Source organism: Castanea sativa, chromosome 2 (genome assembly GCF_040712315.1).
Source record: "Castanea sativa cultivar Marrone di Chiusa Pesio chromosome 2, ASM4071231v1".
In the NCBI taxonomy this organism is placed as follows: domain Eukaryota; kingdom Viridiplantae; phylum Streptophyta; class Magnoliopsida; order Fagales; family Fagaceae; genus Castanea; species Castanea sativa.
In genome coordinates, this window is record NC_134014.1 from 11134581 (window position 1) to 11149267 (window position 14687).

A 14687-nucleotide genomic window follows, 5' to 3' on the forward strand; every position below is an offset into this window, starting at 1 on the left:
ATCCATCAATATTTCGAAATCTAAAATTTGGGGAATAACAAATCATAGAAAAAACACACCTTGAGTTGCGACACCACACTTGTGATGGCTCCAACAGATTTTGCCAGCCGTAGAAACAACGTGAGCGGCAGCATCTGTGACAGGGTGGAGCTCCGGTGTGAGGAGGCGGAGGAGGAGATGAGATTTGGGTTTGCCGTGCACCAGGTCTGAAGTCTGAAGGTGTTGTTCTGTTGTGTTTGAGAGGGCTGATGGGTTTTAATTGGGTAATAGTTTTGTGTTTTCAGTGTATTGAAAATAAAGTGTTTTGCTGACGTGGCAGGTTATGGTTGGCTGGCATAAAATAGCCCTTTTACGCCAGCTCCTGACCCAATTTATTCTCAAAGTAATATTATAGTGTAGTAGAGAAACTTATTCTAAAACAAAATAGATTCAAAGAATTAAAATAGTTAGTGAAATTAAGACCACAACAAAGTATTGAATGAATTGGTGTTTACCTTAAAACAGTTACAGCTTGAGAAAACTCACTTTGTTGGACTCAAAATGGGGTGTTGGTTTGAATTATATTTTTAATAAAAAAATAAATTTAATTTTAAATAATGAAAACATGGGGTTTAATTTTAAATTTAGACAAAAATGTGATATATATATATATATATATATATATATGTATGTGTATATACCCTTTTAAGTTTGGTCAACTATCATTCTGATCATATAAGTTTAATTTTTGTTATTTGCACTTGTAAGTTTAAATTTGATGTCACTGTTAGTCCTTCATCTATTTTGTTTAAAAAGTTGCTAAAATGTAAAAAAATTATATTATTAAAAGGGTAAAATATTATTTTGGTCCATAAACTTTACTAAAAACTTGTCTTTTGTCTATAAATTTTAAAAAGTTCTTTTCTCATCCCTAAACTTTGTAAAGAGCTTTTTAAACAATATAAAGACAAAAATAATGATAAAAAAGAATTATTTTCAATAGTTTAGGGATAAAAAAAACTTTTAGTAAAATTTAAGGATTTAAATAGACATTTTCAATAGTTTAGGAATGAAATATGAACTTTTCAATAATTTAAGAACGAAAAATAAATTTCTTAAAGTTTAAAGATGGAAAATAAACTTTTGGTAAAATTTAGGAACCAAAATAGTACTATACCCTTATTAAAATGACAAAATATAAAACCTACAAGACCAAAGCAAGAAATCGACCAAATTTGACAAGAGTTATGGACAAAAAAAACTAACAGTAATGCTTTGTTTGTTTCAATAATGATATTTTCTAGAAAATGAGTCATTTTCTAAAAAATATTTTCTAAAAAACTATCTCATTTTTCAATGTTTAGTAGCAACTTTAGATAAGTTGAAAAACAACCTCTTAACTTCCCTTATTTAGCTTGCTGTAAGATAGAGTTGTTTTTCAAAAAAAATTTAATGGAAAATAATCTCTAAAAATAAGCCATACTTTTTATATTGACCAAAGATAGTTTCATTTGACTCATATTTTTTTATGCTACAAAACATTAGAAAATAAGAAAAACTATCTTTACACAATATTTTTCATTGAAACAAACCGAGCGTTAACAAATACAAACTTACATAACTAAAATGATAAAAATAAAACTTACATGACGAAAATGACATGATACCAAACTTAAAAAGGGTGTTATATGTATTTTTGCCAAAAATTTGGCTGTTTGAACTTTGAAACGACAAAAACAAAAATCGCACAAAAACAAATCCTCAAATGTAAAACCCCACAAAAATCCCAAATTACCAAACATTTTCAGCCCCAGCCTAGAAACAGAGTGAGAGAGAGAGAGAAATAATCAAGCAGAGAACTAAGCAATGGCGTACTTCACCGCACGGCGCAATCTAGCATCACTCCTCACCCGAACCCTTTCTTCTTCTTCTTCTTCTTCTTCTTCTTCTTCACTCTCCTCTCGTTCTCGCTTTGCTCTCACAACCCTCCTCAATCCCCGACTCCAGCTCGCCCCGGGCTGGTACAAAACGAGCCAGACCCGACCCAAGACTTCCGGGTCGGGCTACTCCCCCCTCAACGACCCGTCTCCGAACTGGAGTAACCGCCCACCCAAGGAGACGATCCTTCTCGATGGCTGCGATTACGAGCACTGGCTCATTGTAATGGAGTTCCCCACTGACCCTAAACCCTCCGAAGACGAAATGGTCAATTCCTACATCAAAACCTTAGCCACTGTTCTCGGAAGGTAATGCTTTTTATTTTTGTTTTTGAGTCACATTTTTATTTTTGTTTTGGATTTTTGGTTTATTTTATTTTTGTGGTTTATAGTGAAGAGGAGGCAAAAAAGAAGATATACTCTGTTTGTACGACCACCTATACTGGATTTGGTGCTTTGATTTCCGAGGAGCTTTCTTATAAAGTTAAAGGTATAATCTTTTCTGGGTTTTTATAAATTTTGGATTTTTTGATAGAATCTGTTTGATTTTGTTGTTTATGGGTACATAGGGGGTTTCGGGTTTTATTTCTAAAAAAAAAATTGTGTTTTAATTTATTGTTGGTGTCCAATTATGTAGTTCTTTACAGTATCAATAATTCAGCATGATTAATTGTGATGGGTGCTTTGGGGTTTTGGAATGAAGGGTTTAAGGGCTTGGGTGTTTGATTGAATTTGGCTTATGTTTATTTATTTGGTTTTTTTGAATAGGGTTACCTGGTGTGCTCTGGGTGTTGCCAGATTCGTATCTTGATGTGCCCAACAAAGATTATGGAGGTGAATATCGTTTGACATTGAATTTTATTCGATGTTCAGTGTAGTAATTGTTTTTGGTATATGATTTTGTATTGTCTTGTACTTATCTTTTTCTTGGTTTGAGTTTAGGGGATCTGTTTATTGATGGGAATGTCATACATAGACCACAATATACTTCTGATATGAGACAGCAAGCAACTAGGAACAGGCCTCGCCCACGGTATGATAGGCGCCGGGAAACAATGCAGGTTCAGCGGAGAGAGATGCACAGACCTAACATGGCCAATCCCGGAGTGCCTGCACAGCAATCAACATCAATGGATAGTCAGAATTCAGCTAGAGTAGAGGGAGGGACTTATCAATGAACAGTGGCAATATTAACAGGGGCAATGCTTGGTAATTCATGATATTTGGAATTCTTAGAATATTGAGTCACAGTTTGATGTTGGATTTCTTATTTGATGCATAATGACTCTGTTCCCTATGTTCCATGTCAGCTTATGCATATTATTTAGAATCTTTATGAAGACAACAAATGTGAATATATTGTAGGAATTCACTCCCTTTCTTACGACTTCTACAAATAGAGTACAAAGTGTGCCATTCAGCAACACTGATCATGTACTCCTGGTCATAAACCTCTTTTCCTTTGATCTTCTTTTTTTCTTTTTCTTTTTCTTTTTCTTTTTCTTTTTCTTTTTTTTTTTTGGTGGGGAGGAGGGGGAGGGGTTGTTGATCATAATAATGGCTCCCTATTTTTTTTTCTTTTATTTGTCATAGATTTGGAAACATAATTTAATTGTTTTGTTTTGTTTTATTTTATTTTATTTTATAAGTTCTTATGTCAAAGTGACCGATCGATTGTACTTTATTGATATTGGAATCAGTCTGCTTCAGGTCTTCTAGGAATGGTGAAACTGTTAGTCATCTTTATATTCTTTTGTGGACATATGCTGTAAGGTCTAGGACTGGATCATGAATATTCAAGTCATAGCAGGGTCAGTGAGTTTGTGTTTTGGGAGTGGGTTGGGGGGGGGGGGGGGGGGTGGTTGTGGCTGGAAGGTGTAAAAGGGGATGCTTATATCTCAGTGTGGTTGGTACATGTGAGAGCTGATGCTTTTTTCCTTTAGCAGAGACGACTATATACAAAGACCAAAGTAGAGCACTAGGTGATGAAATATATATATATATATATATATATATATATATATATATAATTTTTTTGGTCCCAAGGAAAGGGGCAAGAGGAGATCTGAATTAGTGATCTCCACTTTATAAAATGTGGTCTCCATCTGATTGTTCTATTCCTTGGAGTAGGGAGAAAACATTTAGGAATATTATATAATAATAAATGCCAAAACAAGATCTTGGCACTAAATAGCTGGGATGAGGCTTTGTGAAGTGGAATTGCCTGCTTCACAGAGCCATGGTTATTTGGTGAAACTGGGCAAGGTACATATCTAAATGAGTTTTTTTTTTTTTTCCTAGAAGAATCAAAGAAAATAGGGGGGAGGGAGAAATAGTTGTTTAGAGTTTTGAGGCATATATGTGGAGAATCAATGATTCAAAGGAAGCACGTTTTAGGAAGATTAGAGATGGTTTTGGTACTTTAAAACCCTTTATATATGAAAATCGATGGACAAATCTTCTGTTTGTTTTACACTTTGAAGCTTTATGAGAAATTATGAATGAAGAATTTGCTGCAAAAGTCATTCGTTAAAGCTTGGTTTGAGAGCTGTTTGTTATACTTGGGAAGGTTGGAGCTATAACTATGCAAGTATTTGGTCTTGGCAAGTCTATGCTTGCATCTCTTCCACCTGCAATCTCTTATTTGTTATGATAACCTTATAAAACCACCTTTATTAGTATTCAAGTAGAAATCACACCTATTCATTCAGGCTGCACTGACTATGACTTGGATGAGGGCATCACAGGTTGGCTGCAATCTGTTGTTATATACTGAAATTGTGGGCTTACCTTAAAAAAAAAAATTCTGTCATTGTGGACTACTAATAAATTAATGTTTTGGTCTCACTTTGGCATGTACTAATTGGATTAGGCTATAAAAACGTTTCCGGAAATCACAATTGTATTTGTAACTACTCCTTTTGGAGTATTATGCAGATGCAGTTATTTAGTTGTATATGTAACTAATATGTAGGACAAAACTTAGATATAGTTATTTAGTTGTAGAACATTTTTCCTAATTAAATTTAATGTTTTAAACGCATAATTGAATTGCTTTCGATTCCTTTTGGGAAAGATATTATTCTCTTTGGAAAGTTACTCCTTATGTGTTTAATTGGGCATCTGCTCTTCCTAAGGAACGTTAAATTTTCCCCTAGTATTTGTCCTGTTCCAAATAAGTTTCATGATTATTATACTGATGTTGTACTTTCTAGTTTCTAGGCTATTAGAAAATCCCTTTTGATGTTTGTGTTCTTGGAGGATCGAAGATACTTAATTCTCGAAATTTGGATGACAAGGTTGACCCTTAACAATATTTATTTATGGAACTAGACAGCATGGAAATGGTTTTGATTGTCATTGTATTGGTTGATGAAGGCAGGGGCGTGGTTGTGAATTGTGATGGATGGCACTAGCCTTACTCAGAAAATGTTAAATGGTTGAGTAATTGAGTTATCCTACTATGGCGAAATTTAAAAGTAGACCCCTCATGTAGAAGTTGGCGTAATTGTTGAAACTTGGAGCTTCAGCTACATTGGATTCTCTGGTCAAAAGATATTATTTAAATGAGTCCAAATTGAATAAGGATGAGGTGTAAAACTCATGTTTTACATTATCCAATAAGAGATTGTTCCATCAGTTTTTTACTTAAGTCAATACATCCTTTCACACATAATAACATCTCAATAAATTTTCAGTCAAGTTAGATTTTTAAATGAGTATTAGAATTGATTGGGTATAGTTGTGCTTATTCTTTAAAATGTAATATAATGATGTGGAATGTAGAAACTGGAGGAGCAAAACATAAGTTTTACACTATATTCTTATTGAATTTAATTTCTTTTTTTTGGTTGAGAATCTTATTTAAATATCTTATGATTTTGCAAAGCTAGATCTCACAAAATATAGGGCTTGCCTGCTAATTTTCTATAGAACAGTCCCAACTCCAATTGTTCAACCCTTTAAATCTATGTCTAAGGTACCGTTTGGATAGCACGTTTACTGCGTCTACATTTTTTTTTTTTTTTTAACTGCATTTCTGACTTTTTGTCACACCAGTGGATCCCGTGCATTGTTCACGGGATCCACAAATATTTTTTTTAGCAACTTTTTTATTAAAAATGTGTCTCACGGCACTATTTTCACTTTACACATTTAAAAATTATTTTGCTAAAGTGTTTTCAATTTTCAGTAAAATAAACGGTATCCAAACGCACTCTAACACTACAGATGAACACTGTGGTTTTTTTCTTTAATCTTATGCCCAAATCACGACAATTTATCTAGTTTTAGTTAGTATTAATTCATCAACTTATGTCTTAAATATCATTTTTGTTTATTGTTGGATGATTCTTATTATTAAGTGAAGTTGCAATGAGGACTTTGGTTAGATTCTATTATTAACTCAAAAATAAATGATTATATTGTTTTACACTTTAAATTTATTTTATTCTTGTCATAGGTAATATTTCTTTTATTTGTAAATTTTGTAACTATAAATGTATACTAAAAACTATCAACCTAAATAGGAAAAAAAAAAAAGAAAAAAAAAGGAGAGAATAATAAAAAAATTTTAATTAAATCTCAAATAAGATCACTTGATAAAACTAGTGTATATGGATATATATAAATTTATATGAAATCTCACAAATCAACCAGAAGTTCATAAAAAAGAGTTAGAAAATAATTAAATAATACAAAAAAATAATTATGAAGATAATCTTAATAATTCTTTTTTTTTTTTTTTGTTGATAAAATCTTAATAATTCTTGATTGTATAAAAAAGACTCATTTTCCCCCAAATGCCTGTATTGCTTTACTTACGGACAAAATTTGTTACAAGTATTTTTACATTAGAAAAATATTTTGAGCTCTTTTTTTTCAATTAAATATCAATATCTGTATATACAATTTTTTAAATTAATATCTAAAATTTTTTTAAAAAAAATCATGCGTAATTTTTTTGTACTCTAAAAGCATAAAATAATGCTTTCTCCTAAGAATTTTTCAAAAATTATTGGACCATTCAAAAAATTCATGTCTGTAGTCAGCACGTAATAAAATTCAAGGTGATTTAGCAAGAGGTTTGTAAATTTATAATTTAAGGAGATTTGTCCAAAACCGTTCCCAAAAAAAAAAAAAAAAAAAAATTCCAAACCATAAAATGATAAAAGTAAAAGTCAGAAACAAATTTCGGCATTTTTTTTTCTTTCATTAATTTTCCCATTAAAAATAAAAATAAAAATAATGATGGATATCTAGGATCCTACAAAAATAGACATAAAAGCATTTCCATTAACATAGCGCTAGACTCCTAGACAATCAACGAAACCTGCACCCTGCTCTGTTCTTCTTCAATCAAACTCTCTCTCTCTTGCTGTGATCTGATTCTACGGGTTCTCTCTGCTTTGTTTTCCGATCTATCAGTCTCAGGTACGCACGCTCTCAAATCGTCCCAGATTTCATTTTCGTTTCCCTCTCTTTTCAATTTTTACTATTACACATTCCGATCTGAATTGTATTTTCCTTCAAGAAAAGCAAAAAAAACACCAACCATGAATTCAAATTACGGGAAATCCAGCTTCGACTTTGATCTCGGAATCGGATCTTCCCGACCCAAATCCCTAAACGAACAGAAAAACCATTCCTATTCCTCTTCTTCTTCTTCTTCTTCTTACACCTCTTCGTTTTCCTCCACCCAACAACCCAAACCCGCGTGGCAGCCCAACAAGCCCTCCTGGACCCACCAGCCCGCTCCGACCCAACCCGCCACCCGCCCCGGCATTTCGTCCGGCCCCACTTCTTCCATGGTCGGTGACATCTTCGGCAAGACCTGGTCTTCCTCCTCTGCTTCCGGTTCGGGTATTGGTATCGTCGAAAAGAACCCGAATTTGTTCGGGGATTTGGTCAGCTCGGCTCTGGGTGGACAGAGCAAGACCAATTCCAATGTCCCTTTGAAGAATTCCTCCCCATCGTCGAATAAGACCTCGTTTTCGATGGGAAACATGGCTGATTCATTGCCAAAGACTGGTAGTTCGGTTAATACTGGTGGGAATTGGGGTTCTTCTGGGAGTTTCACAAGTGGGTTTAATGCTGGTTATAGCAATAGCAATAGCAATAGTAATACTAATAGGAACAATGATACTAATGTTAATAAGGGTTCCAATCTTGGAGGCCCTTCGATTCGTAGTGGGGTTGGGATGAGTGGGATGAAGAGCTCTAATAAGGACCCATTTGGTTCTTTAGTTGATTTCGGGTCAAAACAATCCGGTCCTAGTGTTAATTCTGCAAGTAAAAGTAGTGTTAGTGGTAGTACTGGTAAGGTTAATGCTGGTGATGATGGTTTTGGGGATTTTCTGAATGCGCCCAAGTTTAATTCGAGCACAAAGACATTTCCTTCTAGTGATTTTAGCTCGAGTAATGATGATTTTATTGGAGTGAATTCGGGTTCTGATTCAAAAACGAATGATTTTGGGATCCCTGGTGCGGATTTCAGTTCTAAGAATCAGACACCTGTTCAGAATTCTGGTGGTGATCCGCTAGACATGTTGTTCTCATCATCCTCTGCTTCAGCTGGGGGTGCTGTAGGAGGACAGCAAAAATCAGAAGTTGATGATTGGGGGTTGGATACAGAGTTTGGAGGAGGATTTGGAGAACATGATGCGGGTGGTTCTACAACTGAGCTTGAAGGGCTTCCACCCCCGCCTGCTGGAGTGTCGGCTTCAATGGCTAAGAACAAGGGTATGGACAATTACAAGCAAGGGCAATATGCTGATGCGATTAAGTGGCTTTCTTGGGCTGTAATTCTTATTGAGAAAGCTGGTGATGATGCTGCCTCTGTGGAGGTTTTGTCAAGCAGGGCATCATGTTACAAAGAGGTTGGGGAGTATAAGAAGGCTGTGGCAGACTGTACAAAGGTATGATAGTATGTTCTTCCTTTTCTTTGTTTGGTGATTCTAAGAGATGTTTACGCATTTGATGTTATCTTTCGGTTTGTAGACGACTATCTGTGACTTTCATGTGATTTGTTGAATCATAGGACCTCCATTTTTGTATTGTAACTTAACTCTAGTAGAAGTACACTAGAACTAATGAATATTCTAGTTATGCTTATTAACATTCAGATCACAGATAGAAAAGAATGAGAATTAGCTGTGAAAAAAGGGCGTCAGTTAAATACACGATGGGTTTTTCATGTGTAATATGCTGCCTCTTTGATCAAAACTTGAATGCTGCTATCGACTGGTGTGTGGCAGCGGCAAGGATTGTTGTTTCCTGCTCCAAGTCATTTTCTTTTGCTGTGGGTAATGGTAATTGACCAATTTTAAAAAAAAGATAGGCAGACAAATGGTGCATGTTGGTGTGTCACTCTGATTCATTGTCATGTAGACAACTGAATGCCATATTGCTTTTCTGCCCATCAACGGATGTGGATCTTGTTTTCTTTCAGTTTGATTAACTCACAGTATATTCTTGGTCTCCTTATTTCCCTGAACAAGAAACCCAATAATTTGCATTTTCTTGTGTAGGTTCTAGAACACGATGAAGCAAATGTGTCTGTCCTTGTACAGCGTGCGCTCCTTTATGAAAGCATGGAGAAGTACAAGCTGGGGTCAGAAGACCTTAGGACTGTTCTGAAGATTGATCCTGGTAATAGGATTGCAAGAAGTACCATTCACCGCTTGACTAAGTTGGCGGACTAGAGGACTTTTTTTTTTTTTTCTTCACTCGATAGCCGTTATATACAGGTTGATACTTTTTCCACTCTCAAAAATTTGTGGGGGCATAATAACATTTTGCTTGGATACATGAATGTTTTTGAAGATTTCACCCTTTGGATTGTTTCACATGTATGATGTATTTTTTATTTGTTTTACTGCTTGTGACTGGAAATGATTCTTTTTTGTTTCTTGAAATTGGTTTTGAAATTTGAAATTGATTAACAGTGTGCAGTTTTCTTGCATACATGTGGGACAACATATGTTCTGGTTGATGCCTGCTACCATATGTTTCTCTGTTTTATTCAATGAACCTCAATATGCAATCGTGCACTGCAATGTTTTCAAATTTCTTACAAATTATGAGTTGAGCACTATTAGTTGTTGGAACCTTAGAGGCATATGCTAAAATGGGCTAATATGCTTATTGTTGCTTTTTTGGTTAAGTCTTGGCATTTGTAATTCGGTTGTGAGTTTTCCTCCAGTCAGGCAGCTTATATTTCCTGTTGTTTTCCTGTAGAATGCATCAATAATGCTAGGCTAGCGTTTACTAATTTTGGTAATGATGGGATTCTGGCCGTATGTATTGGTTCCTATGAGTGGCGGTTTTTGTTGTAGTATTTTTCTTGAATGGTGATCACAACTTTACTGCTATATATAGTGTGAGGATGGGGAGGTCAAAAGTGGGGTTCGAACCATAGTCATGGAACTCCACAAAGGATGCATTACCGAACCCCACTTCCAGGATTTAATTTGATTATAGTAGTTTGGTTTTGTTAGGTTCCTCGGCATTCCAAAATGTCAACTGTCATTTATCTGCAGTGTTCCATAACCATTGACTCAAATGAGAAAGCATATAGACTGATCTCTGTTGAGTTTGTTCAGTGTTGTCCCCTTTTGCATTTGGGAAATAGTTGTCCTTTCCATGGAAGTAATAGTTTTGGTCCAGCAATTGAAAAAAGCTTGTACAGTTTTGTGCTGCTAGTATTATACGTTTGGTAAACAGTAATAGATACCGTAATATAATAGTTAGCGTAATATAATAGTTATTCTTATAGTTTAACTATTCAACTATTTGATAAACAGTAATAGACACCGTAATATAATAGTTATTCTTATAGTTATTATATTTTTACGACAGGGAATAGTTATTCCTTATGAATATCTATTCTTTAAAATGAGAAATGAATATTCATCTTTTACAAACTTTCCATACGTACATAATTATTATAAAAATAGAAAATCATAAAAAAATAATCTCTCTAAAATTTTAAATATATATATATATATATATATATATTTTTTGTAAATATAATTGTATAAGTAAAATATTTCTTATGGGGGAGTTGGGCCTGAGGAACTAGGTCAGCCCACCTGGGTAAGACCCAACATGAAGCCTAAAGCCCATCAGGCGAAGTAAGCCTGATCCCACAGGGGGATAACCCCAGGCTTTATCACAATGAGCTTGATCTCTAATTATGTACCAAGGGTTAGGGCAACAATACTCAAGGGGTTCCTAAGAGGTCGGCGTGGCGAAGGCTAACCACAAAGGAAATCTGTGTAAGGCACAACCCTAGTAAGATCAATAACTAAGAACTAGTGGTTCTTGAAGGGATCCACTCCTGAACACTATTCAGCGTTTGGAACAAGTTTCAAGGGAATCCTCTGATTTCGTGAGGAACCCTTGGGATTCTGGTGACCATGGGAATGTGTGGGTAAGTGGAGAAGGTAATAATGGTCACACCACTAATAAAGGACTATAAGAAGAAGTAGAAGTCAGAGTGCATGGAGTTGGACATTTTTGGGGGGAAGAGAGTAAGAGAGATAGAGAGAGGACGCTGGGATACACATGGAAACTTGGGGGAGGGACTAATACACGTTTGGGGCCTAAATTGGTAGGATAGAGAATAATCCTACATATAAATAAATTGTGACTCCATTATTGTAAGGGAGACAATTCTAGGCACGCACATTTCCTATATATAGATCTTGATTTTATTATAATGTTACAATTTACAACAAAACATATAAGAGTAAATTGCAAATTACACCCCTAAAATTTAGAAGTGATTAGATTTTACACTCTGAAATTTCTGAATTTGGATTTTACCCTTAAATGTTTGGGGTGTTTGGATTTTATACCTTGATATTTTAGAATTTGGATTTTATACCTTGATATTTTAGAATTTGGATTTTATCGCCCATATATTGAGAGTGTTTGGATTTTACACCCTAAAATTTCATAATTTGTAAGTGTAAAATTCAAGCACTTTTAAACTTTAGATTGTAAAATCTAAATTTTGAAACGTTAAAGTGTAAAATCCAAACATCCTAAACTTCAGGAGGTAAAATCCAAATTTTAAAACTTCAAGATATAAAATCCAAACAGCCCTAAACTTTAGGGTGCAATTTGCTATTTACCCAACATATAATTAAATATGTTTTGTTATTCTATTACAACACATTTTATTCTTAACAATAAAGATTACTATTCATGTTGTAATCTTCATTTAGTGTACACTTGCCCTTAATTTGACAACAGATCATAGGAAGACAACAATTATTAGCTTAAATAAATAACCCAAAAATACAAGGGGAAAAAAAGCGTAGTCGTTTGTCCTTCTCTTTTTTCTGGCCAAGTGTCTTAAAGCTCAACTAACATACGCCCACACACACATATATATTCTTTGAATCACGAGCCTCCAACACACATAATCTTAAAAAACTAGCCACTAACTCAAACCCTTTTTAATTTTTTTTTTCCGTAAGGTAATTTTTTTCTTACCCTTTTTAATTATTTGGGAAATTTTCCTTCCTTTTTATTTTTTTGGATAGGAAAATTCTCCTACGTCTAATTGTGCATAATTGCATCTAGATTAGGGCTTTTTTAATATTTAATTTTTATTAGAAGTAGGGAATTTTAGTCTTTCGGTTTAATTAGGATTGTAAACAAAAAATGATAGAATCACATTAAAAAATCATAACTTTTGGTATAATTGTTGACGTGACATATTGTGAGTGGTGAAAAAAAAAAAGTAGGTTCATATAGAAATGATAAGCAACTGGTTAGAGTCTAACGCGTAAGGTACTTGCTAGCAAAAGTTATGGCTTTCTACTAATTACTCAATTATAAAAAACTATAATTGCTTAGATTTTGTTTGTTTCCTGCTAGAAAGTAGAAATTGGGCTAGTTTTGACCCAACCCATAAACTATGGCCCATGGATTGTTCACGTGTAATCTGATAAATTTAAATTTAAACTTAATAATTGAGTGCTTTTAAATTCACTTATCTAATAGTGGATGAATCTCTTAGAATCACTCCTATAGCAGTGCTCTCTCCATTTCTCTGGCCACTTGGTCGGAGTTCTTCACAAAAGAGAAGAGATAGTGAGGAGAAGGTGTTCACAAAAGAGAAGAGACATTGATGAGAAACAAAGAACAAGATCCGAGACAATTTGGTGATCCGTTCTATCAAAGTTATTTTATCCAAGAGTTTCATTTGCTTGAAATTGAATCTGCAAGGGATGGCCGCCGCAGCGAAGCCTCAGCCTCAACCTCACATACCCAAAGACATGCTTGAAGCAAACCTTTTGAGACTATCAGTGAAGTCACTCCTTCGATTGAGTTGTGTATGCAAGGTATGGCATGCTTTGATTACCAGTCCTAAATTCAACATAAAACTACTATGTCAAAACCGCATGAACATGGTTGTTTCAACCAACGATTGCATTCCTCAAATCTTAGATTATGAAGCACTATTATATCCTCCTCAAAACGACAACAACCATGATGTTGTTTATGATGAGGGATTTGAATCTGGAGCGATTGCATTGAGGGGTGCAAATAATGAAGACTTTAGCACAAAGTTGTCTTCCTGCAATGGTTTGGTATGTGTTGAACTCTTCCATTATGAAAAAAAACATGATAGGGATCAATTAAGTTTAGCCTGTCCTTGGCTGTCGTCTATGACCTAACCACATCCAAAGAAAGCAATCAAAGAATGACAGAATGAGTGAACAATGCTTGTCCATTCACAACAAGATGATGCAGTCTGAAGGAATACCTCCATGGATGACTAGATACCTGGACGAGTATATGCATGGACGACTGAATTATACTGAATTATATGTGGAAGGGAGTCCTTAGACTTTGCTCCACATGCCCCATTTTCTCCATTAACTGCTCATATCATTCATGATGATAGTGGATCCAAGCAAGTAGACCTACTTCTAACTCTCTACAAAAGGAGCAAATCCCATTCATACAAAGTAAGTTCTGACCATTCATCATTTTTCTTATCCTTGTGTTTTAGAGAGAAAATTGACTTAATCGTCCGAGGGTCCTTGGTCGGGTAATACCGGTCACCTTTGACAGTTCTTTCTTTCTTTTCAGGACTTATAGTCATTACCATCATCAAAACATATTCGAAGTTTACCTTTGGAACCCATCTACTAGAAGTTACAGGAACATATCAACTTCAAGACCAACAACTGCTTCCAAAACATATTTCACTTTCAGTTTTGGCTATGCTTATTCCACTAATGATTGCAAAATATTAAGGCCCTACACCTTTTATCAAAGGTGGTCGAACTTCAACTCAACAACAGATTTGATCAAGATGTTTTCATTCTTGAGATGTTTTCATTCAAGACCTTTACTTGGAGGATGATTCAGGACAAGAACAATATATGTACTTGTTAACGTGTATGTGTTATGGGCTTTACGCCCAACTAGATTACTTGTATAGCACACATTCTTGTACTACACTCTTACTTGTACTGCACTTATATGCCTCATATATAAAGGCACTCATGTATATTCTTTCAAAGTGAAATACAATACTATTGATTTCAGTATTTCTAACATCGTATCAGAGCCTCAACTCATCATTTTCTTAGCAGTCTTGTGTTTATTGGTGTTACTCCATTCTCAACATCGCTTCCGCCATCACAGCAGCTACTGTAGCCATTTGTCGTTGAACCTTCGACTTCTTCCAACCGTCGTCCTTGGAATCCGGACCTGTAGCCACCACCATTGAGGAGTTCCACACTG

At 34.9% G+C, this 14687-nt stretch overlaps 2 protein-coding genes across 2 annotated transcripts; both read left to right on the top strand.

Annotated features, from left to right (window-relative positions):
- The first annotated feature begins 1693 nt into the window (after positions 1-1693).
- On the top strand, positions 1694-3341 carry LOC142623766 (multiple organellar RNA editing factor 3, mitochondrial). The gene is made up of 4 exons (XM_075797221.1): positions 1694-2225; positions 2309-2406; positions 2685-2750; positions 2859-3341. The coding sequence occupies exons 1-4, from the start codon at positions 1846-1848 to the stop codon at positions 3092-3094; spliced, it is 780 nt and encodes a 259-aa protein (XP_075653336.1). The 5' UTR covers positions 1694-1845; the 3' UTR covers positions 3095-3341.
- Positions 3342-7198: 3857 nt separating this feature from the next.
- Positions 7199-9832, top strand: LOC142626073 (uncharacterized). The gene is made up of 2 exons (XM_075799847.1): positions 7199-8833; positions 9446-9832. Exons 1-2 carry the CDS (start codon positions 7472-7474, stop codon positions 9617-9619), a joined length of 1536 nt encoding a protein of 511 aa, XP_075655962.1. The 5' UTR covers positions 7199-7471; the 3' UTR covers positions 9620-9832.
- Positions 9833-14687: the final 4855 nt, after the last annotated feature.

What these genes read in the sequence shown, in the direction of transcription:
- LOC142623766 (XM_075797221.1), top strand. Translation starts at nt 1,846, where the DNA reads ATGGCGTACTTCACCGCACGGCGCAATCTAGCATCACTCCTCACCCGA. An exon ending in TTAGCCACTGTTCTCGGAAG is followed by an intron (nt 2,226 to 2,308) that starts GTAATGCTTTTT and finishes TGTGGTTTATAG; the next exon opens with TGAAGAGGAGGCAAAAAAGA. An exon ending in GCCCAACAAAGATTATGGAG is followed by an intron (nt 2,751 to 2,858) that starts GTGAATATCGTT and finishes GTTTGAGTTTAG; the next exon opens with GGGATCTGTTTATTGATGGG.
- LOC142626073 (XM_075799847.1), top strand. Translation starts at nt 7,472, where the DNA reads ATGAATTCAAATTACGGGAAATCCAGCTTCGACTTTGATCTCGGAATC. An exon ending in CTGTGGCAGACTGTACAAAG is followed by an intron (nt 8,834 to 9,445) that starts GTATGATAGTAT and finishes TTTCTTGTGTAG; the next exon opens with GTTCTAGAACACGATGAAGC.